The sequence below is a fragment of the Microtus pennsylvanicus genome, chromosome 1, assembly GCF_037038515.1.
Source record: "Microtus pennsylvanicus isolate mMicPen1 chromosome 1, mMicPen1.hap1, whole genome shotgun sequence".
Lineage (NCBI taxonomy): Eukaryota > Metazoa > Chordata > Mammalia > Rodentia > Cricetidae > Microtus > Microtus pennsylvanicus.
The window spans coordinates 117,206,938-117,234,396 of NC_134579.1; the positions used below are offsets into that span (position 1 = coordinate 117,206,938).

General features: G+C 38.2%; 1 protein-coding gene across 3 annotated transcripts; it reads right to left on the bottom strand.

Annotated features, from left to right (window-relative positions):
- Positions 1–3,998: 3,998 nt before the first annotated feature.
- Znf268 (zinc finger protein 268) lies at positions 3,999–27,157 on the bottom strand. Of its 3 annotated transcripts, XM_075981400.1 has the most exons (5): positions 27,083–27,157; positions 9,582–9,645; positions 8,378–8,504; positions 8,118–8,178; positions 3,999–7,007 (listed from the first exon to the last, which is right to left on the bottom strand). In XM_075981400.1, the coding sequence occupies exons 2-5, from the start codon at positions 9,594–9,596 to the stop codon at positions 5,711–5,713; spliced, it is 1,500 nt and encodes a 499-aa protein (XP_075837515.1). In that variant the 5' UTR covers positions 9,597–9,645; positions 27,083–27,157; the 3' UTR covers positions 3,999–5,710. The 3 variants fall into 3 exon arrangements, with proteins under 3 accessions (XP_075837515.1, XP_075837526.1, XP_075837537.1); XM_075981411.1 differs by lacking the exon at positions 9,582–9,645 and having other exon boundaries at positions 27,083–27,152; XM_075981422.1 differs by lacking the exon at positions 3,999–7,007 and having other exon boundaries at positions 8,114–8,178.
- Positions 27,158–27,459: the final 302 nt, after the last annotated feature.

Here is a 27,459-nt window from a genome sequence, read left to right on the forward strand (position 1 = left end):
AAACTACAGAAGACAGAAATAAATAATCAACATCATTTGAGAAAAATGGAAAGAAATTCTTATTGACCTGGAAATAATAGAGAATAAAAACAAGTAGATTAGAACAGTGATGCATTTAAAGTCAATAAAATTTAAAAAGTGAAAAAGCAATTATCTTTTTAAAAAACATATATATAATTTTTTAAAAAACAGTTATACTGACTTTGAAAAATAGAGAAAAACATTCCCTGGTAGAGAGACTGACATTAAAAAGGTATTACTTCACCATGCCCCTATGTGCAATGTCAGCTGCTGAGATCTGTGACCTGAAACACACAGCTACAGCTAATGGATATAATCATGACAGGCAGGATTGAACATATAGGAGAGTTCCCTTGTTAGAAAGTCAATATTTATTGACTCAAGCTAACCTTCCCGAATTATACAGCCCAAATCTAGCCTGCCTTCATTCTCATGATGGATCAACATATGCCAGGAAATTACAGAATCACTGATCCTGTCACAATCAGGTCCTATTTCATAATGGTGACTCCAGGAGCTGTTTGCCTACCTACTATATATGCAATAAACTATTCCTCCTCTTTTGGTCTGAAGGTGGAAGCCATGCTCCACATACAAATCCTTTCCCTGTTCCTGAAATGGACAGTTGACTACATGTCTCAAATTTTTAATTTTAGAGCTCAGTCTTCATTGTTTTCTTTAATCTAAGAATTTAGTTTAATTACAAGGACAACACCTTGGGGAGCAATGGTGTGGGATCAAGGCTACCTAATCCAACATAAAAATGTTTTTCTCAGAAACATTTTTCTACAATGCTGGAGGTACTGCTATTCTATACTTAATATGTCTTCCCAGTGATAAATCATTCACACACTTAAAGTTTAATAGACATAAATTCCTTTAATAAGAGTATGCATTCATGGTGGTTAATGCTAAAAGAGGAGACAACCTGGTCCAGATTTTGCACTCCACATACGCTGTCATCCTTAAATCTTTTTTTAGGTTCAGGCCTGAGGTTATACATTGAACAGTGTAAATATGGACAGGAGAATGCAAGTCTAGCCACTTAGGCAGATGGAGATTTTTACAGAACAAAACTACCTTTTAGATTATGCATTATGATCAAAATAAAATATATCATAATGTATGACTTAGAAGATAAATAGATCTTAAGATACGATCTAAAAGATACATTTAAGATGTATTGATGCTACAATCCTCACACATACAAAGGACATAGAACACAAATTAAAACAATGTTATGGGAAAGTCACCTATCCACACTGTGACTGTTCTTAAGTCAACAGCTATTCTGAGCCATTCTAACCTCAGAATAAGCCTTCTTTTGCCTCCAACCAAGCTGGCTCAGAGAAAGACCACAGATGCTTCTTTGATGGACAGCCCAGACTGATGTTTATTTCAAGTCTGTAACATTACTGTCCAGAATCTCAGTTTTTAAGTTTTATTTAATGTATATGGGTGTTTACCCACAGGTGTCTGTGCAGTGCCTGCAGAGGCCAGATGAGTGAATCAGATCCCTGGAACTGGAGTTAGAGGAGATGGTTAGCAACCATGGTTTCTGGCAATGTAACCTGTGCCCTCTGCAACAGCACTTAGTGTTCTTGACTGCTAAGCTATCTCACAAGCTGCATTTTTATTTAAAATTTATCCCCCCAATTTTTTTTCTAATTCCTTCCTTAAGTCTGTGTGAATAAGGACATGCAAATATATTAATAAAACCTGCTGGGTCCATTTCTATTGATTTTGTGTTATGGTTTCAGAATTGAACATGTTGTTTCAGATACACAAATAAGGATCTCATCTCTGCCTGAGGCTAATTCACCCAATTGTAGGAGAATTTTAATCTTTATTGAGCAACATGAGTCTGACTCTTAAGTGACCTAGGCTGACTTGGGCAGAAAACATTACCAAGAATAAAAATCAGAATGGCAAATACCTCAGCTAACATTTGTTGATGCCACAGCTCTGAAGTTCTAGGGCTGCAAGAATGACTATGGGCACTGTCCTGAGCAAATCACAGGCTCCCTAGGTACAATGGGCCTCCCACCATACCCTACTGACAATTCTCATTTTGGATGACTTTGAAATCCTGAAATTCCTGCCTCCACTTTCTAAGTACCATGGTTACACATCTGTGCCACCGTGCTTGATTTAGTTGGCTTTAACTCCATTTAATCATTCGTTAGAATGATGGGATGAGTAAGATGAGCAGTTACACTTAATTATATTAAAACTCCATTGATCTCCATGAGCCTGGGTTTCACCCATCTGTAGAATAAAGAGGACTGTGCTCTAGTCTCTTGATGAATTATAATACAAAGATAAAAACAATATTGCTCATAGTTGGAAGACAGTGGACCTTAAGACAGGAAGGCTGCATTTGATGGGAGTCTTCTGTTACTTAGATCAACCAATCACACCTTATTGCTATTAATGACATGTTCATGGGACTGAATAGAAGGTTCAGCACCTAAAACACTGGCTACTCACCGGCAGGGCCTGACTTTTGATTCCCAGCACCAAAATACAGCTTACAATTGTCAGTAACTCCAGTCACAGGGGATTAGACTACATCTTCTGGTCACTACTAGTTCCAGGCATGCCATTGGTATACTCACTGGAAAAACTTATACACTTAAATTAAATTTTATTTTTTCTAAGGTAATAGACACACAAAGAAAACCCTCTTTAACAATATGTAATCATATACATAGCTGTCTTTCCACCATTTATATATCTAGGAGGCCAGCTACTATTCCTTTTGTCTCCTATCACTTGAGGGTGAGAAAAGTCCCCTCTTGATGGCTGTCAAAGAATTTAATGGACTTCTTTACCTCTCCATATTGTTTCTCAGTTTCATTGTTAACACAATTATCTTGATATAAGATAAAAGCTTTTGTTGAAACCATTCAGAGTCCAGCCAGATTATATTAGGAAAAGTTCCAAAATTTGAGATAAGATTATATTTTTGGGGGGCTGGAGAGATGGCTCAGCGGTTAAGAGCACTGCCTGCTCTTCCAGAGGTCCTGAGTTCAATTCCCAGCACCCACATGGTGGCTCACAACCATCTACAATGTGATCTGATACCCTCTTCTGGCACACAGGTGTACATGCAGAGAGCACTCATACATAAAATTAAATAAAGTTTAAAAAAAAAGATTATATTTTTGGAATTATTGACACAGGTTATGACCAAAGAGCCATAGCTGCAATGGAATTTACTATGAGCACCAAGATGGCCAGACTCAGAGGTTGGCCCAACACAATTCTTCAAGTGCTGGGATTATAGCCATGTACCTCTAAATCCAGTTGAGGTATGTTTTTTTTTAAAGATTTATTTATTATGTATACAACATTCTGCCTCGATGTATGCTCACATGCCAGAGGAGGGCGCCAGATCTCATTACAGATGGTTGTGAGCCACCATGTGGTTGCTGGGAATTGAACTCGGGACCTCTTGGAAGAGCAGCCAGTGCTCTTAACCTCTGAGCCATCTCTCCAGCCCCCGAGGTATATGTTTTTAAATGACCTATCACTGAATCAGAGAATGAAAGGATAAAGTATAATTTAAAAGGGACCATCATTGTTATGATGAACAGTAATATTTCTTGAAGTTCTATAGCTGAAATGTGCAACCATTTAATATGTGCTCAATAATTGGGTTATTTTCTTTGCTTTATTAACTTTGTCCATGTAAAAATGTTTGACCTGTGTTTGTGTGTATACACCTGTGCCATGATGTGTATGTAGCACTGAGAAGACAACTTACAGGTGTCTATTATTTTCTTCCCCCATGTGAGTTTTGCTAATGAAACTTAGGGATTCATTTGACTACAATTGACCTCAATTGCACTTATTTAGGATTAAAAATTATTTATGTATGTAGGAATATGAACATACCACTGCCCAATTTTAGAAATAAAAGAAAAAAAACCTATAGGAGCAATATGGATCACCCAGAGATATAACACAGGTCATCAGGCTTATCAGCAACCAATTTTAATTAATGAGGCAATTCGTTGGCATTCAATCATGGTTTTGAGAAAGTGTTATAAACAAATGCTTAGTCCCCAGGATTAACAAATTAAAAAGATGTATGATCATATTAGTATTCTCCTATGCAAAGAGTACTTATTCTTCAAATTATACCGTGTTCCTCTATCCTTGTATGAAATTAAGTTTACAATCAGAAAAGAAGACAATAGTTTACTATTATGATTTTCCTAATAATCTTATTTGATCTCTGATCTTGAACAATGCAGAGATTGGCTGGATTTCATGCTCAGGGATTGGTAGATCTCAAGCTTAGGGATTAGTTGGTTTTGTGCTCAATTGGTCAAGGATAGAGTGTGTTTTATTGGCTCATGCTTCAGGGCCAAAGTGTATTCTTTCACTGGCCCCTTAAAACCCTTTGAGTCTGGTTTCAGGGTCAGGTGTGTTTCTTTCATTGGCTCTGGATTCAGGATCAAAGTGTGTTTCCTTGTCTTGGTTTTAGAGTCAGGATGTGTTTCTTCAGCTCCAGTTTCAGAGTCAAAATTATATATTTCAATGGTCAGGATGTGTTCCTTTAGCTGGCCCATTTACCCTACACATAGGGCTTGATAAATTCATAAATTCATTTTACCATGAATTTGTAAGTACAAACAGTATAAAAATGACATCATAATGCTTGAAAAGATTGTCAACACTCAAATTTATTTCTACAGAAGAAATAGTCTTGTGTTGTAGGTGGAGGATTTTTGTTCATTCCTGGCTGCCCAGACCCAAAATAATCACACAGAGACTATATTAATTAAAACACTGCTTGGTCTATTAGCTTAGGATTCTTACGAACTAACTCTGACATCTTAAATTAACCAATTTCTATTATTTTGTATTTTACCACAAGACTTGTGATTTACCAGAAAGGTTCCAGGGCATGTCTCCTTCAGCAGATACATGGAGTCTGACTCCACTTTCTTTTCTCCTCTACCTATGCTTGGAATTCCTGCCTTTCTCTATTCTGCTGTGCCATAGACCCAAAGCAGCTTCTTTATTAAAGAATGGTAACAAAATACATCCACAGCATAAAGAGGGAAATCCCAAATCGTTATGTAGTTGATTGTAAGTGTTTTGGCTAAAGATCTTACCAAATACTTTATAATAAGAAGTCCTCAGTATTTTTTTTCAGGTAGTCAATCTCTATTGAAATGTGCAAAGATTTTTAACAGATTGTTGTACACAAAAGTTTTACTCCTATATAAAGTACAAAATTTTACCACACTGAATACATTCATAGGGTTTCTCTGCAGTATGAATTTTTTCCTCATGATTTAGATTATTCATACATGCAAATGCTTTACCACACTGATTACATTCACAGAGTTTATCTCCAGTGTGTGATCTTTTATGCACTTGAAGAGTCCTGTGAAGTGCAAAGGCTTTACCACACTCATACATTCATAGAGTTTATCTCCAGCATGTGTTAGTTCATGTCTTTGAAGATGACTATGATAAACAAAGATTTTAGCACACTAATTACATACATAATGTTTCTATCCAGTATGGGTTCTTTTGTTTTCAGAGATTACTGTGACATGAAAAGGCTTTTCCACATTGATTATATTCATAGGGTTTCTCTCCAGTATGTGTTCTTTCACGTGTTTGGAGACTACTGTGACAAACAAAGGCTTTACCACACTGATTACTTTTATAGGGTTTTCTCTCCAACATGGCTACTTTCATGACTTTGTAGATGAATGTGCTGTGCAAAGGCTTCACCACACTGATTACATACAAAGGGCTTCTCTCCAGTATGGGTTCTTTTATGTCTTCGTAGATTACTGCGCCATGCAAAGGCTTTATCACATTGATTACATTCATAGGGTTTCTCTCCTGTATGGATTCTTTCATGACGTTGTAGATGACTGAGATGTGCAAAGGCTTTACCACACTGATTACATTCATAGGGTTTCTCTCCAGTATGGATTCTTTCATGACTTTGAAGATGACCGTGCTGTGAAAAGGCTTTACCACACTGATTACATTCAAACGGTTTCTCTCCAGTATGGCTTCTTTCATGACTTTGAAGATAACTGGGATATGAAAAGACTTTACCACACTGAATACATACATAGGATTTCTCTCCAGTATGGGTTCTTTTATGTGCTTGGAGACTACTGTGACATATAAAGGCTTTACCACACTGATTACATTCATAGGGTTTCTCTCCAGTATGTGTTCTTTTATGTGTTTGGAGACTACTGTGACATACAAAGGTTTTACCACACTGAGTACATTCATAGGGTTTCTTCCCAGTGTGTCTTCTTTCATGACATTGAAGATGACTGTGCTGTGCAAAGGCTTTACCACACTGATGACATTCATAGGGCTTCTCACCAGTATGTGATCTTTTATGTATTTGAAGAGTACTGGGAAGTGCAAAGGCTTTACCACACTGATTACATTCATAGGGTTTCTCTCCAGTATGGGTTCTTTTATGTCTTTGTAGATTACTGTGATATGCAAAGGCTTTACCACATTGATTACATTCATATGGCTTCTCTCCAGTATGGGTTCTTTCATGACTTTGTAGGTGACTGTGCTGTGCAAACGCTTTCCCACACTGATTACATTCATAGGGTTTCTCTCCCATATGGATTCTTTTATTTTTTTGAAGATTACTATGACATGCAAAGGCTTTACCACATTGATTACATTCATAGGGCTTCTCTCCAGTACGGCTTCTTTCATGACTTTGAAGATGACTGTGCTGCACAAAGGCTTTACCACACTGATTACATTCATAGGGTTTCTCTCCACTGTATGTTCTTTTATGAATTTGAAGATGACTGTGATGTGAAAAGGCTTTACCACACTCATTTCCTTCATAAGGTTTCAATTTAGTATGTGTTTTTTCATGCCTGTGAAGATGACTGTCACATGCAAAGTCTTTAACACATTGAGTATATACAGAAGTTTTCTCTCCAGTTTGACTTTTTTCATGCCTACAATAATAATGGTACATGTGAAAGCATTACTACATTGTTGAATATTTTTATCTGTATTAATTAATTTTACATCTTAGTCATATCTTAAAGAGGAATTATATGTTTAGGTTTTAGCACTATGCTTATAATCTTGTTTTTCCCCTTCATTAAGGCTTGCTTTTCATCTTTGAAGATAACTGATAACAGCCTTTATAACGTGGTTCACATTTACAGAATCTTTTTTTCTGTATGAGAAATTTCATGTATTTGAAGAGAACTGAAAAATCTCAGAGCTTTACCACTCTTATTGCATTTATAAACTTTCCTATACTGTGAGTGAAATTACATTTGTTAAGTGTACTAGCACAAACAGAAGTATTTACACAGTTCGAGTACTCATGGTGCTTTTCTGAAATGTGAGTTTGTTGATATATTAACAATGAGGCTAGAAAACCAATTACTTGTATACTTGTACATCAAATTCAACAAGTATACTCAACATGCGGACTGCTACATATCTTTTGTTTGTTCTGAGGGAGAGGTATGTTATATCTTTTCACATCCCTATACTCATGTGGCTTGTATCCAGAGTAACATATGATATACCTAGTAAAGAAAGAATAACAAATATAAGGCTTCCACATTGAGTTCACAGTTTGACTTTCTGTTCTCATAGACTTGTGGTATCTGGATTAAGGCCTCTCTACAACAGCTCCCCCTTGATTCATGACTCTAACTGCCCCCCTCACTAAACTTAACACAGTCACAAGTATATGTGTTAAACTACCCTTTCTATGGACTATTAGTGTAATACAGAGGCTTACAGATATACTTATCATTAATATGAGTAATATGAAATAAATTGACAATTTTACAGAATAGCTCTCATAATATCATGATTCAAATGGTAATATAGGTTAAGACATTGCTTCCTTGACTTCTTTCTTGAAAGAATGACTTGCAAATGCAGTTCACCTATCTGAAATTAAGGTACATGATTCTGTGAGAAATTAACAATCATCAATTCATAATAATAATTTGCACAGTTCTTTTTGTGTAAAACATTTGGATCCATTACAAAATCTTCATACATTTGTACATTTGTATCACCTTATACATGAAAATTACCTTTCATGTCTTCTAGAACTTTGACAATGTTCATCAATATTATGGTCCTCCCAACTGTATCCTAAAATATATTGCCAGAAAAAAATGTTCATTATATATTAAAAATTTAAAAAAAAATTAAGTTACAATTTGAAGCAAACCTTACAAAAATCTTGATTTATTTACCCCATTCTTCTTTTTCAATCATATTACAAAAGAGCATTATTAACCAATGAACACTTGTCCCCTTATCTGAAACATGAAAGATAATTCAGTCTTACCTATAGTAGTGAGGTTTCTGTAGGTCTCCAGCATTACATCTTTGTAGAGACTCTTCTGTGAAGGATCCAGTAAAGTCCATTCTTCCCAAGTGAAGTCAACATGCACGTCATCATAGGTCACTGCATTCTAAAATATCCCATACATGTGTAAAACAGAAAGCATGATTTTGACAACATTATAAATGTATACTTCTTTGACAGTATAGTCATATGATTCTGGTGCTCCCCATACTTATTCCATGACATAGACATCATAATTTAATCAACAAGTCACTTTAGAAGCAAACTGAATCGGAGATTCACCTCGGTCATTTCTGAACCATTTGAATGGGATATCACCTTGCAAGAGAAATGCCTACTACCCAACAATGAAAGATACATAAACAGTTCAACAGTACTGAGTACAGATAAGAGAAATTATATGAATGATTAATTTCTAACTACAGAAAAGAAACATAAGATAAAAAAGCCAGATTATTGAATCATGCCTCTAATCCTTGTCCTCAGAAGGCAGAGGCATGAATATCTATCTGCCTCTGAGTTCAATACCAGCCTAATCTATGCAATCACTTCTAGGACAGCCAGAAATACATATTAAATACCTGTTTCACATGAAAAATATCAATCAAACATAAAAGATAGAAACAACTCATAGGGGGGCTGGAGAGATGGCTCAGAGGTTAAGAGCATTGCCTGTTCTTCCAAAGGTCCTGAGTTCAATTCCCAGCAACCACATGGTGGCTCACAACCATCTGTAAAGAGGTCTGGCACCCTCTTCCGGCCTTCAGGCATACATGCAGACAGAATATTGTATACATAATAAATCAATAAATATTTAAAAAAAAGAAACAACTCATAGGTTTTTGATGAAATTTCTACAAAGAGTTATGCATTAACTTAAACTCTTTATTCATCTACCAGAAACCTGAAGTGCCCCAATCTAAACTGCAACATAAATAAGATTTTACTATGAGGCACTGTGTGTTTAAAAAGTTATAAATGGACAAATGAAAACAATAGTAATTAATATGCTGATTACAAATAATCAACACAGAGCAGAAAAGATGGATCAACAGTAAATAGTCCTCCTGGTCTTGCATACAGGTGGGCTCAAGGACTTACATGTGGGATCATAACTATACATTGTTCCAAGTTTAGGGTTTCTAACACCATCTTTTGATCAGTGTAAAGAACAGATACTCACATGGTATATATCCATGCATACAAGTAAAATACTTAGAGGTAGGCAGAGTAGACAGAACTGAATTCTGGAATGAAGAAAGCAGAGTCAGAGAGAATCGCCATGGAGCTGTCAATATCAGACACACTGCATCTTTCCTGGTAAGCCACAACCTCATGGTGATATACAGATTGCTAGAAGTGGGTTAAATCAAGATGTGAGAGTTAGCTAATAAGAGGATAGAGATAATGGGCCAGGCAGTGTTTAAATTAATACAGTTTCTGTGTGATTATTTCGGGTGTAAGCTAGCTGGGACGACAAGCAATCCCATCTTTTTCACCAAGGAGGGAACAAAGGGCCACCCTCCTCCTACTACAAAAATATTCTTTTTTTAAAATAAAAATTCAAAACAAACAAAACAGGCAGGAAGAAGGTTATGTACCTGTAATCCAATGACTCAGAACACACAGGTAGTATTAATGTCATGAATACATGCCATTCTGGGAAATATAATGAAACCCTCTGTCAAATTTTAAAATTCAAGATATGGGTATAACTCAGTACAATACCATATGCTTGATAGGAACAAAACCATCATACAACAATATAAAAACAAAAAGCCAGGAATGTTGGACCACCTTTAATCCCAGCACTTGGGAGTCAGAATTAAAGGATCTCTGAGTTTGAACCCAGCCTGGTATATAGAGCTACTCCAGGACAGCTAGGGCTACACAGACAAACCTTGAATTCAAAAATAAACAAACAAAAATGAAAATTGTAGGCTACCAAACTGCCTTGGCACTGAATAGCAGTTATTTCTATTGAATCTCACGTGATTTAGTGACAGAGTTTATGATGGTGGGGAAGTTATGACAGTAAAAGAAGAAAGCTGACCAATTAGTTTCAACCACAACACAGCAGGCACAAAGAACAGGAAATGGGTTGAGGCTATAGAAACTCATATCACATGTCCAATGAGGAAATTCATCCAGAAAGGCTCTTCCTACTACTGATTTCACAAACAACCAAATGAAATTTGCCAAGAAGAGGCACATGCTCAAATCCATCTTTCTATCTGGGGAGTTTTTTATTCAACCACTTACATTCTGACTCAGATCACTATAGGCTTATGGTCCCCAATGAAGAAAAAGGATTTAGTCACTTCAATGAAACTCATAATCTGCAACAGGCCCTATACTGTTGAAATGTTCAAAGTCTCTTCTGACACTCAAGACAATCTCTTGACAGTGACATCTTGTAAAATCAGAAAACAAGTTACATCTTTTCAACATACAATGGTACAGAATACCATTCACATTCCAAAATAGAGAAATGGAGACATAGTGAGGGAAGATTGAACCAACGCGACTGAAGCATAGCAGGACAAACATCAAATCCTGTAGCTCTGTCTCAGATGCACAGGGCTTCAGTTTCAAAGGGCAAAGATGGCCCTATCTCTGCATCGTCTCATACATCTCTCTCTTTGGTTACTTCCACTCCCTATATTCAGTTAGTTCTCCATAGATATAGTTTAGGCATATCAATATCTTGTGATATCAAAATGCAACCTAGGCTGTATCAAAATACAACCCTTGCTGTTGTGGAATATTATTGTAAGATGTGTCATATTTGTTTATATTGTGAAACATTTGTTCCAATGATGCAAAGATGTGTTGCATTCTTTTATGTTGCATTTGTTTAATTCTGTGAAGGTGTGATACTTAGTGGGTCTAAAATACCTGATTTGCCTAATAATAAGCTGACCAGTCAATAGCTTGACAGGGAAGAATAGAAAGGGCTCATGGGCAGAGAGAATAAATGGTAGGAGAAATCCTGGGGGGAAAAGGAAGGATAAAAAAGGAGAGGAAATCAGGAGCCAGCAACCCAGCTACACAGCAAGCCACTGAGTAAGAAGAAAGGTATACAGAATAAAGATAAAAGTAAGTCCAGAGGCAAAAGGTAGATGGAACAATTAGTTAAGAAAAGCTGGGTAAGCCGGGCGATGGTGGCGCACACCTTTAATCCCAGCACTAGGGAGGCAGAGGCAGGTGGATCTCTGTGAGTTCGAGACCAGCCTGGTCTACAGAGCTAGTTCCAGGACAGGCTCCAAAGCCACAGAGAAACCCTGTCTCAAAAAAAAAAAAAAAAAAAAAAAAAAACTGGGTAGAAACAAGAAAAGCTAAGGCCAGGAATATCTAAGAATTAATAAGCCCCAGTGTGTGTCATTTATTTGAGAGCTGGGTGGCAGGTCCAAAAAAGAGTAAAAACAAGAGGTTTTATCCTCACAGCTTCAAGAAGTGAACTCTTGTAGTCTCTTTGCCGGAAGCAAGGACCTGTATTTTGAGATCTGCATTTTGTTTACAGCCATCTTAAGCTCACAAATTAAGAAAAATATTTACCTCTATCCCCTCTGCAGGGTCTAGGAAATCAACTGATGTCTTATCTCCTAGCAGAGACCTGAAGGAACTAGGCTCCAGAACTCATTAGCATTTTCCTTTGTTAGTCAACAATCACAGACCCTCAGTATTTACTTATCAGCTGGGGATGTTTCCGGACCTGAATTCCAACAGACCTGAGCTTCCTGACACACTTCCCTTTCCCCTGACACCTCCCCCCACCCTTTGCCCGTTTGCTATATAACAGCTTCTGAGGAAATAATAAACTAGACGGCTTGATCAAAAATCCTGTCTTGCCGTCATTTCTTGTGTCTCTTGTCTCCTTTCATTCCTCTCCACTAGGTTTATCAGGGACCCCCGTTCATATCCCGTGGGTCGGGATATCTCTTCACTGGGTTTCTGACTCTGTCAAACATGGATGCCTGCAACAATGCTGAACTGTAACCACAAACTAAGAACCTATTACCTTAAATTGTGATTCTTTCTTGTTTCCAGGACTAGTACATGATGAGTGATCCTGAAAAGTTTAACTTCTTAATTGGGATAGACACTAACACACTTGGACCACATGTGTAGCAGATTTTGGATGAAGTTGCTTCCTGGAACTAGAAATCACTTTGCTTACCCCTTCCATAAGTTGAATGTTTATGTGAATGGAGTCTTACCCTTAGAGCACCTTGCTAGGCTTCCATTCCATAGCAAGGATCTTCTCTATAATGGTGATAAAATCCTTGAAAATCCCTGCCTGTTTCAGTAATTGACTGCCATAAGAAACTGCCTTTTTATTTTCATTTATTTCTGCCCCACTTGGTGTTCTTTTTTTCCACTTTTGGCTAAATGAATCATCAGTAATAACCATCCACCACATTCAATATTCCATTTCAGGACTTAGCTCATTATTTTTTTTAGTTCTGCTTTACTAAATTTCCAGGTCACAGGCAGAAAAAGATTTTGGAGTCAAAATATCACACAAATGACCTCTAGCTTAATCAGTTTCAATTGAAATTCGATGATCTCAATCTCCACTTTCTGTCATTTCTTTTAACATTTCCATCTTTCTGATTCTACAAGAACAGCTGATTTAGTTCTGTGTACTATTTTCTATGTTGTTTTTTTTTTTGCCACCTAAAGTCTTGATATCTTCTATACTCTTTTAAGAGACATCATTCCCAGGTTCTGCCTAGCAACAATATTACTTTTGGTTTTCCATTTTTTGTTCTAACTTGCATTTATATTTCTCTAATTAAGTCCTCTAACCAAAAGCAGCTCAGGCAATAAGTGGGGGTAATTTGGCTTCATCATTTTTGGAGCTTAGGATAGAGAAAATAAAGCTAATAGTTGAAGGCAAAAATACATGGACAAAGATTGTTTCAAGTCTTTCTCTCTTGCCTAGTCACTGATTGGTGCCTTTTGTATCCCAAGCCCACTTTCTTAGGGATATTGCCACCCTCAGTGGAGGAGCCTTCCCACACCAATCTTCAATCAACACAATCTCTCCCAGATATAGCAGTTTATGGCTTTTATGAACAATGCCACTATGAACACAGTTGAGCAAATGAAATGTCCTTGTGGTAGTATCTTTTGGGTATATGTCCAAGAGTGATATAGGTGGGTCGTGAGGTAGGTTGACTCCCAATTTCCTGAGGACTTCATATTGATTTCCACATTGGCTGTACAAGTTTGCACTTGCAACAGCAATGAATCCCCTTGCTATATGTCCTTGCCAGCATTAGCTGTCACTTGTGTTATGGATCTTAACAATTCTAAGAGTTGTAAGACGGAATCCCAAAGTAGTCTTGATATTCATCTCTCTGATGGCCAAGGATGTTGAACATGTCTTCAGGTGTTTCTCAGTCACTTTAGATTCCTTGACTGGGAATTCTATTTAGAGGTGTACCCCATTATAATTGGATTATTTGGTTTGTTGTTTAGTTTCTTGAGTTCTTTAATATCCTAGGTGATAAAACACAGAATCACTTAGATAAACATGGTATGTATTCACTTATAGGTGGATATTACCAGTTAAGAAAAGTATAATCACAGTACTCACAGTCTATCACTGTACAATCCATAGACACAGAAAAGCTAAGCAACAAGAACAGCTCTAGGGGAGATGCATGGATCTCCCTGGTAAGCAGAAATAGAATAGATCCTGTGGGTGTACTGGAGGCAGATGGGGATGGGAACAGGAAGGATCAGGTGAGTGAAGAAGGGACAGGTGGGGAGAAGACAGGGAGAGATGACTGGAATAAGGGAGCTGTTAACAGGGAATGTGGAAACAGTGCAGTGAAAACTTTCTGGAGACTATAAAGGTAACCCTAGTGAGGACTCCTAGTACTCAAGAATATGGAGGCTGAACTAGCCATCTTCTGTAACCACATAAGGCTCCCAGTGGAACTGGAACACCAAGCCAGCCACAAAACATTCAACCCACACTTGTAATACTGGCAAGATATGCTGGGACACTGATGGCTCAGCGCTTTCTTAGTAGCCAATAAATGACTGGTCTAACTTGAAGCCCATGCTGTGAGAGGAAGCCCATAACTGATACTGCCTGGATAGCCAGAAACCAGAACTTGAATGGCTCAGAAACAGGGGTAGAACCAAATACAGCTGACCAAGAAAAATATCAATGAAATATTCATAACTAGTTTCTGCTATAATTATATATTGGCGCCTGGCCTACTTGTAATTAAAGAGGCTTCTTCCAGGGGCTGATAGGATCCTATGCAGAGATCCCTACCCAAACATTAGCTTGAGCTCTAGGAATCTTGTAGAAGGAGGGTGTGAGTATTGTAGCATTCAGTGGTTGAAGAAATCAGGAGAACATGGCCCACACAAGCAACTAAGTAGGGCATATAGTGGCTCAAAGAAATTGATAAAGCAATTACAGAGTCTTCATGGCTGCATACATGATATAATTGTTTAGTTTGAAGTATTTGTGAATCTCCTAACTGTAGGAGTCATGGTGTCTCTGACTCTTGCCTGCTCTTGGGACCCTTTTGCGTCGATTGCATTGCCTTGTCTAGCCTTGAAATAAGAGTTTGTGCCTAGCCGGGCGGTGGTGGCGCACGCCTTTAATCCCAGCACTCGGGAGGCAGAGGCAGGCGGATCTCTGTGAGTTCGAGACCAGCCTGGTCTACAAGAGCTAGTTCCAGGACAGGCTCCAAAACCACAGAGAAACCCTGTTTCGAAAAAACAAAACAAAACAAAAAAAAAAAAAAAAAAAGAGTTTGTGCCTAGTCTTATTGCACCTGGGTATGATGTATTTGATATCCCTGGGAGTCTGCTTTTTTTTTTTTTGAAGGGAAAAAGGAGCAGTGGAGCTGGGGCAATGGAGATTTTCTGGGGGAGGGACTGGAAGGAGTAGAGGAAGGGAATGATTCCATCATGATATATAGTATGAGAGAAGAATAAATACAAAGAAAAATGAAAATGCATTTAGTATAAGTTCAAGGATCCTTATAATCTGTAGCAGCCCAAACATTGCAAATGTCCAAAGTCTCTTTTAATACAATCTCTTGCCTGTCACATGCTGTAAAATCAAGAAACAAATTAAAGATTTAAAATATATAATGGCACAGGACATATTCCCATTTAGAAAAAAAACAGAAATATGACTGTATACAGCTCCCAATTTAGGCAGACTCATGTGTCTGTCATACCAGTCAGAAGAGATAGGCAGACCACCAGTCCATGCAATTTCCACGCTCCCGTCATTCCCATAGACATAACCCTCCAACCACCCTACAGCTGCTACCTCTAAAACCATTTGCCCACCCTATATCAGATGCATAGCCTCTGCTCAAGTGCAGGCCACATCAGCCAAAAAAAAAACCTCAAACACACACACACACACACAAAACAGGAAAATTGAGGTAAAGACTCTTCTGGACCAGAAGCTATGCCAGTCATCAGAAATCAATGCAGGTTTCTTGCCTGTGTACCTTCTTTATTCTTTCAATAATCCCACAACGCTATGCCCAATCCCATCTTTGTATTGTAGCCTCCAATTTGTTTGGAGACCCATACACTACCTGCAAGAAGTCTATGTTGGCCACCTTCCAACTGACCTTCCTCATTCTCTAAGTCTCCCCTCAACACTATCCCCAAGTTTCCTACCCTCTCCCCATTTTTCAGGCCCAAACATGGGTAGATACTCCCTGCTGGAGCCAAGGCCACACCTTCTCGAAGATTTCCAGCCCCAACTTAGGATGAGACCCCTGTTCAACCATAGGCCACATAAATCAGAAAACTAGAGAGCAAATAGAAACCAAGGAACAAAACACCCATGCAACAAAGACAAACTGAGAAATTGGCACCTAGACCCACAAATACCTCAAACCCAAATACTGGACACAAGCATAAATACAACCAACAACAGCCAGAGCAATAAGTCACTACCATATGCCAGCTATCCTACTACTGCAAGCCCTGAATATTCTAACACAGTTCAAGCACAATTAAGTTAAGACAACTTTATAAAGATGACAGAACTCCTTAAAGAGGAAGTAAATGAATCCCTTAAAGAAAATGGAGAAAGGATAAATGAAGTATTGGAGAAAATTTAAAAAAAAAAACCTTAAAGAAAGCCAAAAAATAAATGAAGAAACAGTTGACAGAAATGAATCAATCTATTCAAGACATGAAAATAAAAATAAGAGTAATTAAAAAGTGCAGACTGAAGGAATTATGAAAATGAAAATCTAGGTAATCGAATAAGACCTGCAGAGACAAGTTTCACCAAAATACAACACATTGAACAGAGAATTTCAGACTTTAAAGGCATGATCAAAGAAATAGGTAGATTGATCAAAGAAAATGATAAACCTAAAATTTCCTGAAAAATAACATCCAGGAAATCTGGAACACTATGAAAAGACCAAACCTAAGAATAATAGGAATTGAAGGAGAAGAATCTCACCCCAAAGGCCAGGAAAAAAATTTCCAAAAAATTCATAGTCAAAATCTTTCCTAACTAAAAGGCCACAGAACCAACTAAGTAGGGCTTGCAGGGTCTCAAAGAAACTGAAATAGCAATCATGGAGCTTACAAGAGTTTGCACCAAGTCCTCTGCATATATGTTATCATTGTGTAGCTTGGTGTTTTTGTGCAACTCCTAACAGTGGGAGTGGGGGTTTCTCTGACTCCTTTGCTTGCTCTTGGAACATATTCCTCCTACTAGGTTGCCTCCTCCAAGCCTTTGATATGAGGATTTGTGCCTAGTCTTATTGCAATTTGCTATCCATGGTTTTAATAATATCCCTGGAATATCTGTTCTAGTCTGAAGGGAAATAGAGACTAATGGATCTGGTGAAGAAGGGAGTAGTGGAGAGGACTGAGAGTAATGGAGGGAGGGGAAACTGCAGTTAGGATGTATTGTAAGAGAAGTGATGTGAGACGTCCTCTGTATATGTGTTGCTTTTATTGGTTAATGAGTAAAGCTGCTTTGGATTATGGCAAGGCAGAATAAAGTCAGGTTGAAAGAGATATACAGAGAGAATAGGCAGAGCCTAATAGATGCCATGTAGCTGCAAAAGCAGAAAGACCACCCAGAACCTTACCAGTAGGATGTGGTGACACACAGATTAAGAAATGGGTTAATTTAAGATAAAAAAAAAACCAGTTAATGAGAAGCCTGAGCTACTAGACCAAACAGTGCTATAATTAATATAGTTTCTGCTGGGCGGTGGTGGCGCACGCCTTTAATCCCAGCACTCGGGAGGCAGAGGCAGGCGGATCTCTGTGAGTTCGAGACCAGCCTGGTCTACAAGAGCTAGTTACAGGACAGGCTCCAAAACCACAGAGAAACCCTGTCTCGAAAAACAAAAAAAAAAATTAATATAGTTTCTGTGTGATTATTTGGGTCTGGGTACCTGGGAAATGAGCAAGCAGTTTCTGTTTATAAAAAGAATAAATTTTGAAAAAAAAAAAGAGAGAAATGTGGACACAGTGAGGGAAGATTGGTTCAAGGCAAGACCGAAACAGCAGGGCAAACAACAAACCCCATAGCTCTGCCTTAGACAGGTGGGCTTCACTTTTACAGGGCTTAGATAGCTCCATCCATGAAAATTTTATATATCTCCTTTGCTACTTCTACTTCCTGTATGTAACTCTCCATGGCAGACCTCTCATAGCTTGGGTATCTCAACATCCTATCATCTCAAAATACAACTCTGTCTTCATCTTTACAGCTTCATACAATGAAGTCTGTCTCCTCACCGGGCTTCTGACTCTGCTAAACAGATAGATGCAACAGTGCTGAGCTGAAACTAAAGAGGAAGAATCTATGACCTATAAATTTTGATTCTTTCTTGTTTCCAGAAAAAAAAATTCAACATGGGTTACCCCCCACCACCACCACAACCAATTTGGCTTTTAAGTTGTTATGGATGCTTCCACGCTTGGATCAGAGTTCTAGCAGCTTCTGGAAGAAGTTGCTTCTTCAGATTAGGAATCAAGTTGCCTATTCCATTGAGAAACTGAAGACTTAAATGGATGGAATCTTACCCTAAGCTACCTTCCTAGACTTCAAATGATAAGAAGGGCCTCCTCTTTAATGGATCTAAACTTTTTGAAATCTTCTCCCTCTTTTTCACCACAGGACAGCCATTTGAATCTTCCTAGTTCTGTTTTTCTCCATGAAACTGACTTCATTTCTTTCTACACCACTCGTTTCTTTTCTGCTGTAGACCTAAATAAGTCATCAGCAATAAGCACCCAACAGAATCAATACTTTGTCTAGGAAACCACCCAGTTACTTTTTAATTTTCCCTTATTCAATTTCTCAGGAAATGGAGAAAATATAAATGATTTGGGAACAAAATTTACAAATGACCTATAGATAAAATGTTCATGGAGTCTATTTCCCCCTGAAATTCTATGAACTCAAGCTCCAGTGTGTGCATTATGTTCACTACTTTCATATTGCTAGCCCTACAAGAATAGCTAATTAAGCTCTGTGTACAGTTTCCTGTGCCTTTTGCCATCTAAAGTTCTTTTTTTTTTTTTTTTTTTTTTTTTGGTTTTTCGAGACAGGGTTCCTCTGTAGCTTTGGAGCCCGTCCTGGAACTCTCTTGGTAGACCAGGCTGGCCTCGAACTCACAGAGATCCGCCTGTCTCTGCCTCCCAAGTGCTGGGATTACAGGCGTGCGCCACCACCGCCCGGCTCTAAAGTTCTAATATCTTCCACATTCCTCCAAAAGACAACATTCCCACATTTTACCCAGCAAAAGAATCACTTTTAGCATACAGCATTTTTACCTAATTTGCTTGTTTCTCACCGTGATTAAATTTTCTAAATAAAAGCACCTGAGGTAATAAACAGGTTTGTTTGACTAATATTTCCAGATCATGACCCACAATTGTGGAAACTTAGTATAGAAACTAAAGTTAGGAACTGAAGGCAAGAGACACAGGGAAAAATGTTTATTGGCTTTCTCTCTTGCTTAGTCACTCTCTCATGTTCAGTTAGTTTTCCTATCCCTCTCAGTCCTACTTGCTTAGAGTATTAAAACCTCGGTGGAAGAGCTTTCCCACATCAATCAACACAATTTTCCCTAAACATAGTAAGTAGCAATTTTGATCTGGGCAAAGCCTCAATTGATGTTCTTTCAGATGACTCTAAGCTACATCATGTTGACAGCTGAAGCGAATTAAGGCAGATATGAGAAGATTTTTCAAACACAAAACCAATATATTAACCATATCAAACATGAAGAACTCAAAAACACACATAGGTCAAGAAAATGAGGAAAAATAAGAGTCTAAGAGAAAACTAAAACTGTCTCTCCACAGAAACTTCCTAAACCAAGAAAAGCACAGGGACTTCATAATATAGTAAATTTTCCAAAAAAAGAATGATGAAGATCCATCATTTTCCAGAGAAACAACAATAAATTTAGATGATAATAAATTCAACAATATAGATGGTACCATAAGCAAAACAAGACACAAAGACAGACCTACAAATACATATCATGGTCCCTTAAACAAGAATGACAAGATTCTAATCAAAATTAAATGACAAGAAATCACTGGCCAGCACTCATCTTGTGCATTCCAATTTTCACCTTTGCTGATAATAAAAAATGGATTGGGTGAGGAAAGCTGTTACACCAAAATTGGAGAGATTTGCATGAAGCTTTCTGAGGTTTTAACTTTATAGAAAAGAGTTTTGATTAATAAAAGGATCTCATTCTCTTATAATAAAAATTATATTGCTTTAGATTACTTAGACACCATTTTGTTTCCTATGATTGAAGATTGCCTGAAAAACTGATCTTGAAAATATTTCCTCTGTACTTACTCATAAGGCCATAAAAAGAAATTTGCTTTCAGCTAGCATGACCATCAATACACTTTGACTGTCCTATCTCATAAGGATTTTTAATTTTCTATGTCTCATGTGAGTTGGACTTAATCATTGATTTCTCCCACAAGGTACCATTATATTGATTCAACTATAATCATTGGATCAACTGGTCATTAATAAAGCAGAAACTTTGTATTTATTGATGAGAAATAAATCTCTCAAAATCTAAGAAAAAAATAAATTAGAAAAGTTGCAATTCACATCAAAAAATCAAAGAAAGAAAAAAAAAGCTATAGTTCCCTATTTGCAGTCAATCACAGTAAGGTTGAAGGTTCACATTCGGCAAAGGCCTTTTCTGTATCTACTGAGATTAGGTGATTTTTTTTTGTCTCTAAATCCACTTCTGTGCTTTATTAAATTTATCTATCTATCTATCTATCTATCTATCTATCTATCTATCTACAGTCCCAGAGAGTAGGACATAAAGGAACATATCGCAATAGAATAAAAGTTGTATAATGAGAAACTCACAGACAACATCATCCTAAATGGCAGAAAACATGAAGTTATCCCATTTAAGTCATGAAGAAACAGGATTGACTATGATCATCATCCTTTTTCAATATTGTGCTCAAAGTATTACCTGAAGCATTAAATCACTAAAAGAAAATGAAAGGGAGACAAACCAGAAAATAGAAATACCATTTGTCTTAGGATATCCATTGCTAAGAAAAAGCAACATACTTTGAATATTTTTATAAAGAAAAATATTTAATTGGGGTGAATTCTAGATCCAAAGATTTATTTCTATTTTTATTTTTTAAACAATCTTATTTTATATATTAATCCCCGTTCCCTTCCTTTCTGTCCTGACTCCTCACATCTCCCTACCCCACCCTCCATCCACACCTGTCTAAAACATGTTACCAATACTCATTTGACTTATGTATTTCAAATCATCTCTGCCTCTCTGAGATAAAAACAACTTCATCATGGCGGATCATCTATTTGGTATGTATCTACTTTCACTTTGCAAGTTATTTTATTGAGAAGTTTTGAATCATTTTTCAAAGGCTATTGTGAAGATATTGACTGCTCTCCTCATCTGTAATATCCAAGGCTTAATATCTTAGCATCATATCAATATTCACTGTGTCAAAGTCAAAGCTTTCCTTTTTATTTAGACAGAAAAAGGGAGGTAATATAGGATTACCCCTGTATGCTGTGAAGATGTTTTATTACCATCACAGAATAGAACATGGTGGGAATTCCAAGCAGAGATAGAGGAGAAAGGAAGGCAGAGACAGGAAGATGCCATGTAGCCACTGAAGGAGACAGATGCTGGATGAAACCTTACTGGCAGGCCACAGTCATTTAATGACATACAGATTAATAGAAATAGGTTAATTTAAGATGTTAGAGTTACTTTATAAAAAGCCTAAGCTATTGGCTAAGCAGTCTTGTAATTAATATATTTTTTTTTTATAATTATTGCAGGTCTGGGCAGCTGGGAAATGAACAAGCAGCCTCTATCTACACCAGGATATAATAAAGTTTGCAAGCTATACAGCATACACAAGATTAATGTCTAAATTCAATTGTCCTATTAAGTTTTTATGATTCCTTGACTACTAAGGGATCATAAAAAGAAGCACAAATCAGTCTAAATGATTCATTGCCTGAGGGAATGCAACAATCTACCAGTAACTAGGAGGCACATTGTGACCCAGGGATCATGACTTTAACCTGAAAAACCCATGACACAGGTCTCTCAAGCCAGTTAGGTCAGGCCAACTGCATGGTTCCCTGCACAGCCTACAGCCCACTAAAATCCTATGACCTTGATCTCTACTCTCCCCCAGTACTCTTAACACTCCCAATTTCTAGGTCTCACAAGAACAGCCAATTAAGCATTCTTCTAAGAGTCAACATTCCCAGGTCCTTTGCAGCAACAAAATCCTCTTTGAGTCCCATTTTTTTTCCAACTTTCTTCTCTGTTGATATTATTAAATTATCTAATCTAAAGCAACTCAGGTAATGAGCAAGTTTATTTTGCTGTTAACCCTATTTCACAATTCTTCCTTTTGGGAACTTAAAACAGATACTCAAGCTAATAACTAAAGGCAAAATGTGTAACCATTATTTTCTGGCTTTCTCTCTTGCTTTCTCCCTGTCTTGTGCTTAGCTAGCTGCTTGCTCAGAGATACTGCCAACACAAGTGAAAAAACCTTCTTATATCAATCAAAATCAATACATTCTCTCTTAGACACCTTAATCAGACATTCTGATCTAGGCATACCCTCAATTGGTGTTTTATCAGATTACTCTAAGCTATGTCATGCTGACACCTGAGGCTAATTAAGAGAAAAAGACAATAATATACAAGAATATTTTAAAGATCTAAAGGCAATGTACTAATCATGTCAGTCACTTAAGCAGCAAAAACACAAACATGAACATAGATATTCCGGGAATGGAAAGAGGCAAACAACTAAGATAAAAAAGAAAAAACGAAAACTGTCTCTCTAAAGAAACTTCCTAAACCAACAAAAACTAATATATAATTAGTGAGACCATTATTTTCCAGAAATGAGGAATATACTTAATTAATAATAGAATCAATAACATAGAAGGGTAGCACTGACAAACAAGACACACAGACACAATATGGTCCTTTAATAAAAACTACAAGATGCTAACCAGGATCAAACTCTAATAAATCACTGACCAGCACTCATCCTATACACTTCAGTTCTTTATCTTATACCAATAATAGAGAAGAGCCGGTTGAGGAGGGTTGTTCCCCCAAAATTGGAAAGATTCACTTGAAACCTTCTCATGTCTTAACTTTGTAGAAAATAATTTTGACTACTAAAAAACATCTCACTATCTATAATAAAGAAAAGTATGTCTGTTAGGATCACCTAGACACCATTTTGCTCCCCCTGATTGATGACTGCCTGTAAGACTGAAATCAAAGTGAAGAAATGAAAAGATTTTAAAACAAAATGCAACATAACAGATTTTTAAAGAATCAATGGACAACCAAAGCAACTTGTTTTACTCTAATTGCTTTATAAATCACAAGCACTTTTTTTTTTTTGATATTTCGAGACAGGGTTTCTCCGTAGCTTTTTTGGTTCCTGTCCTGGAACTAGCTCTTGTAGACCAGGCTGGCCAAGAACTCACGAAGATCCGCCTGCCTCTGCCGCCTGAGTGCTGGGATTAAAAGCATGCGCCACCACCACCCAGCTCACACGCACTTTCGAAACCAAGTTTGTTGCTATTTTTTGCATATGTTTGTGCCAGAGCCAAAAATGTCTTCCATATGTATATAAGTAACATAAAAAATAGAGCGGTTCAGAGACCCTGGATCTGAAATGGTAGAGTTATGAACATCACAATTTAAGTGTAGTTATCTGAACTCAGATCACCTCCAAAATGAATATGTGCTGAGCCACCTGTCAACATCCAAATACCTTTTATACAATTAACCAAAGTCTCTCACAGATTAACAACAAGAGCAACAAAACCTAAATAAATAAAGAAGTAAATAAATGATCCTTGGAAACATGATGCATCAATATTGAGATGATGTGTATGTTAAATTTGCACCATAAATAAATACAGTACAATGACAATTCCCAACAATTTATAACAGAAAAGCTGATTACAAAGCTACATTCGTATTGGAAGCACACAGAGTAATTGATTAGGATTATGAAAAAACAGTACACAGATTGACATAATATGACTTCTTTCTGGGTGGTAGTGGCACACACCTTTAATCCTAGCACTCGGGAGGCTACAATAATACACTGAAAGTCAGAGAGACTGGCGGTCTCTCATTAGCTGCTTTATTTTTCCTTCCCACTGACCAGTCAAGATCCAGTCCTGAAGAAGTTGAAGGACTATCTACCCAGCACTGGGCAGCAGAGACAGGAATAGGTTTTCAAAGCAATTCTCAGTTACACAGTGTGAGGCAACAATATTACAAGCTCATAATCTCCCCCACTCTCGACAAAGATCAGAGGCCCAAGGCCACTACCAAGGTCACCAAGAAGAACAATAGAACCTGTCTGACTCGTGGTTCATCCCTGTCCAAGCACCTCTGACAGCTCAGCCAACCTGCTCTTCCTGGTCTGGGGACAGTCGCTCGTAATTCACCATGGCATGGCTTGTGGTCCTCCTTACAGCTTTGTACAGGAGAAGAAGAGAATCCTGGAAAGAACCTGTAAACTACTTCTGGTGCTCCTAATTGCCAACCAGAGTCCCTCTAGGACCACCCAACTGGGCTTCAAGACATTAGCAGTTACCCTACCGGGTGAGCAGAGATAGAATGTCTCAGAAAACAAACATCCTCCAGGTTTGTCCTTACACACTAAGGCAGACAAGAACCTAATCTGGGAAATTTGTAGTTTAATAAAATCTTCCATTCTCCCAGAGCACTTCCTGTTCCTCTTCCAGGGCACCAGGTCCTGTGTGTGGTCTGTGGACCCATGAAATGGCCAGACAGGACATTTATGGAACATCTAAAATTGATCACCTCACTACTCATAGCTAATGTCCACTACCGTCACAGCAGGAAAGCTTTTACTCTCCTTCTTGCCCATCCTTTGTCTGTTGTGACTACACTGGCTTTACAGTTTGTCAGTGAACTCAATTCTTACACGGCTTTCACTTCACTTGTAAATTCACAATAAAATCTACAGAAATTGGAGGATACTCATTCACTGATCTATTTCTCCTTCACACCGACCAGTCAAAGGCCAGCCTGGTAGGAGTTGTAGGACTGTCTTCCCAGCACTAGGTAGCTGAGGCAGGATTGGGTGTTCACAGCAATTCTCAGTTACATAGCAGGATGCAAGCCTGAGCTACAGGAGACATTAATCTAAACCAGCTGTTCTCAATCTTCCTAGTGCTGTGACTCTTTAATAGTTACTCTTGATGTAGTGATCTCCCCACCTATAAAATTATTTATACCACTTCATAACTATATTTTTGCTACTATTAATTATAATATAAATATCTATACTTTCTGATCGTCTTAGACCAGTCCTGTGATAGGTTCATTTGATCCCCCAAAAGGAGTCATGGCCCACAAGATAGAGAATCACAGCTATAAACTGATATAAATAAATAGATGAATAAATAAATAGCACTTAAAAATAGAATGAAATTCAAAAACTAGGAAACATTGGAAAATAGAAACAAAGTGATTATAGCAGTCATGCGTTGGAGAAAATGAAATCTAAAAAATGATAACCAATAATTGACGTCTTAAAATTATAAAAAATAAGAGAACACTTAGTTATACTGACTTTGAAGCAGAGTAGGCACTTCCCTGGTAGGAAGAATGCAATTAATAATTTGTGCCTTTTAAAATGTTAGCTGCTGAGTGCTGTAAGCAGACACATGGAGTTACAGCCAATGGCTGTGTCTCAAACATCTGAGCTGACTTCACTGTGTCAACCAGGATGGGACATATCTGCATGGGAGAGTTCACTAATTGGAAACTAAATACTTAGGAGTTCAAGCTCTCCTCCCTAAACTTTACACCCACAAGTGTCTGTCTTCATTCACAAGGAAGGAATTAATGTATGATGGGAATCACACAGAAAGTCAATCTCTGTGCCCCATCACTGTGTCCTTCTTTGTAATGGACACTCCTGCAGCTCATGGCTTTAAATTCAAGTCTAAGATCTAGCTTGTCCAGTGTGTTTACCCCCTCCAGTGTACACAGTACACCATTCCTCCTTTTCTGGTCTGAAGGGAGAAGCCATGCTCCACATGCAAATCCTTTTATTGTTACTGCAATGGACAGGCCCAGTGTATGACTCAAACTGGTAATTTTAGAGCTCGGTGGTGCAGCATACTTGTAATCAAGAATGTAGGATGGTTAGCCAGGAGGAAGCAAGGGCAATGCCCTGTGGGGCTGCAGACAATATTCAAGTCCACCTCAATCAGCACAGGGGACAGAGTCAAAACTGCTGTCCTAAGAGCTGAAAAATGCAGCTGTTTAGAATTGTTACACTCTCCTGGCACACAACGTTGTGACCCCGTAATGGCCCCAGAGCAGCAGGTCAGAGGCCTTTGATGGAGAAGTGGGTCTTCTGGCTGGTTGTAAATCATGGTTGTCTCATTTGTTATAGGAATGTAGCTTAATGGCTGATTAATCCTGCTGAACATTTGCACCTCATGTTACTAATCTCTAACAGGCATGGTGTGCATGCTACTCATCTTTGGATATTTGGGATGCAGCCCACCGTCACTTAAATTTACTTTGTGTGACTTAATGTCTCCTAAGAACCAGTAAATCCTTATACCATTAATTCTATTATCAGCTATACTCGTCTACATCACAGTTTAGTAGTGGAGCGCTACTGTACACAGGAGAATCCGTTTACAAGTCGCACAAAATTAACTACAGACGGATCCCAAACCTAAATGTTAAAAGTGCAGAACTTCTGAAGACCCAGGAGAGACCAGGAGTCTCCGCGTTTGGCGAATGTGGTGATCTCACTCCACATGCGACGGTATAAACATGACAGACACCACCATCTGCGGCTCCGGGCGCTCTGCTCTGTGCAGACACAGCCCGGGCAGTGAAGGGATTTAGAGGCTGCCAGGAGAGCTGCAAGGTTAGGACTACTGATGGAGGAAGACGCTAAACTCTGTGTCCGTCCGCTGGCTCCCACGCGGCCACCACACCGGTCGCGAGCCTCAGCGGCCGCTCCACCTAATTTAGAAACAGTGGCCCCTCGCTCGCCAAGCCCAGCCATTCCTCCGTTTGTGGAGAGCAAACCCTCACTCACCATGGTGCAGCTGCCCAACAGACAGGCTCTCTGCCCACGGGAGAGCCCGAGCCCTAAGAAAGCGGAAATGGATGTGAAGTACGGCTCCCGGAAGAACCCTCCCATCTGACAGGAGAGTCAGCTGGAGGCTCTGATTGGCTGGTGCGGTTTGAGTGACGGGAGCAGGTTAGCAGAAAGGACTTGGCACTGTGGTCCAGGACTGGCTTCTAATCTAAAGACAGACCTACCCCAGATTGGCTGGAAATTTACGTCAAATTCAACAGCAAGTCTCTTGCTAATGTAAATCAGTGGGTTCAGTTTTAAAAGGAAGCATACAATTTCACAAAATTAACTAACATTAAACTAAAGAACCTGGCATTAAAAAAAAAAAAAAAAAG

Coding starts and splice junctions, on each gene's coding strand:
- Znf268 (XM_075981400.1), bottom strand. Junction 8,179..8,377: donor CAGAAACCTCACTACTATAG/GTAAGACTGAAT, acceptor AATATATTTTAG/GATACAGTTGGGAGGACCAT. Junction 7,008..8,117: donor AGTTCTAGAAGACATGAAAG/GTAATTTTCATG, acceptor TTATTATTGTAG/GCATGAAAAAAGTCAAACTG.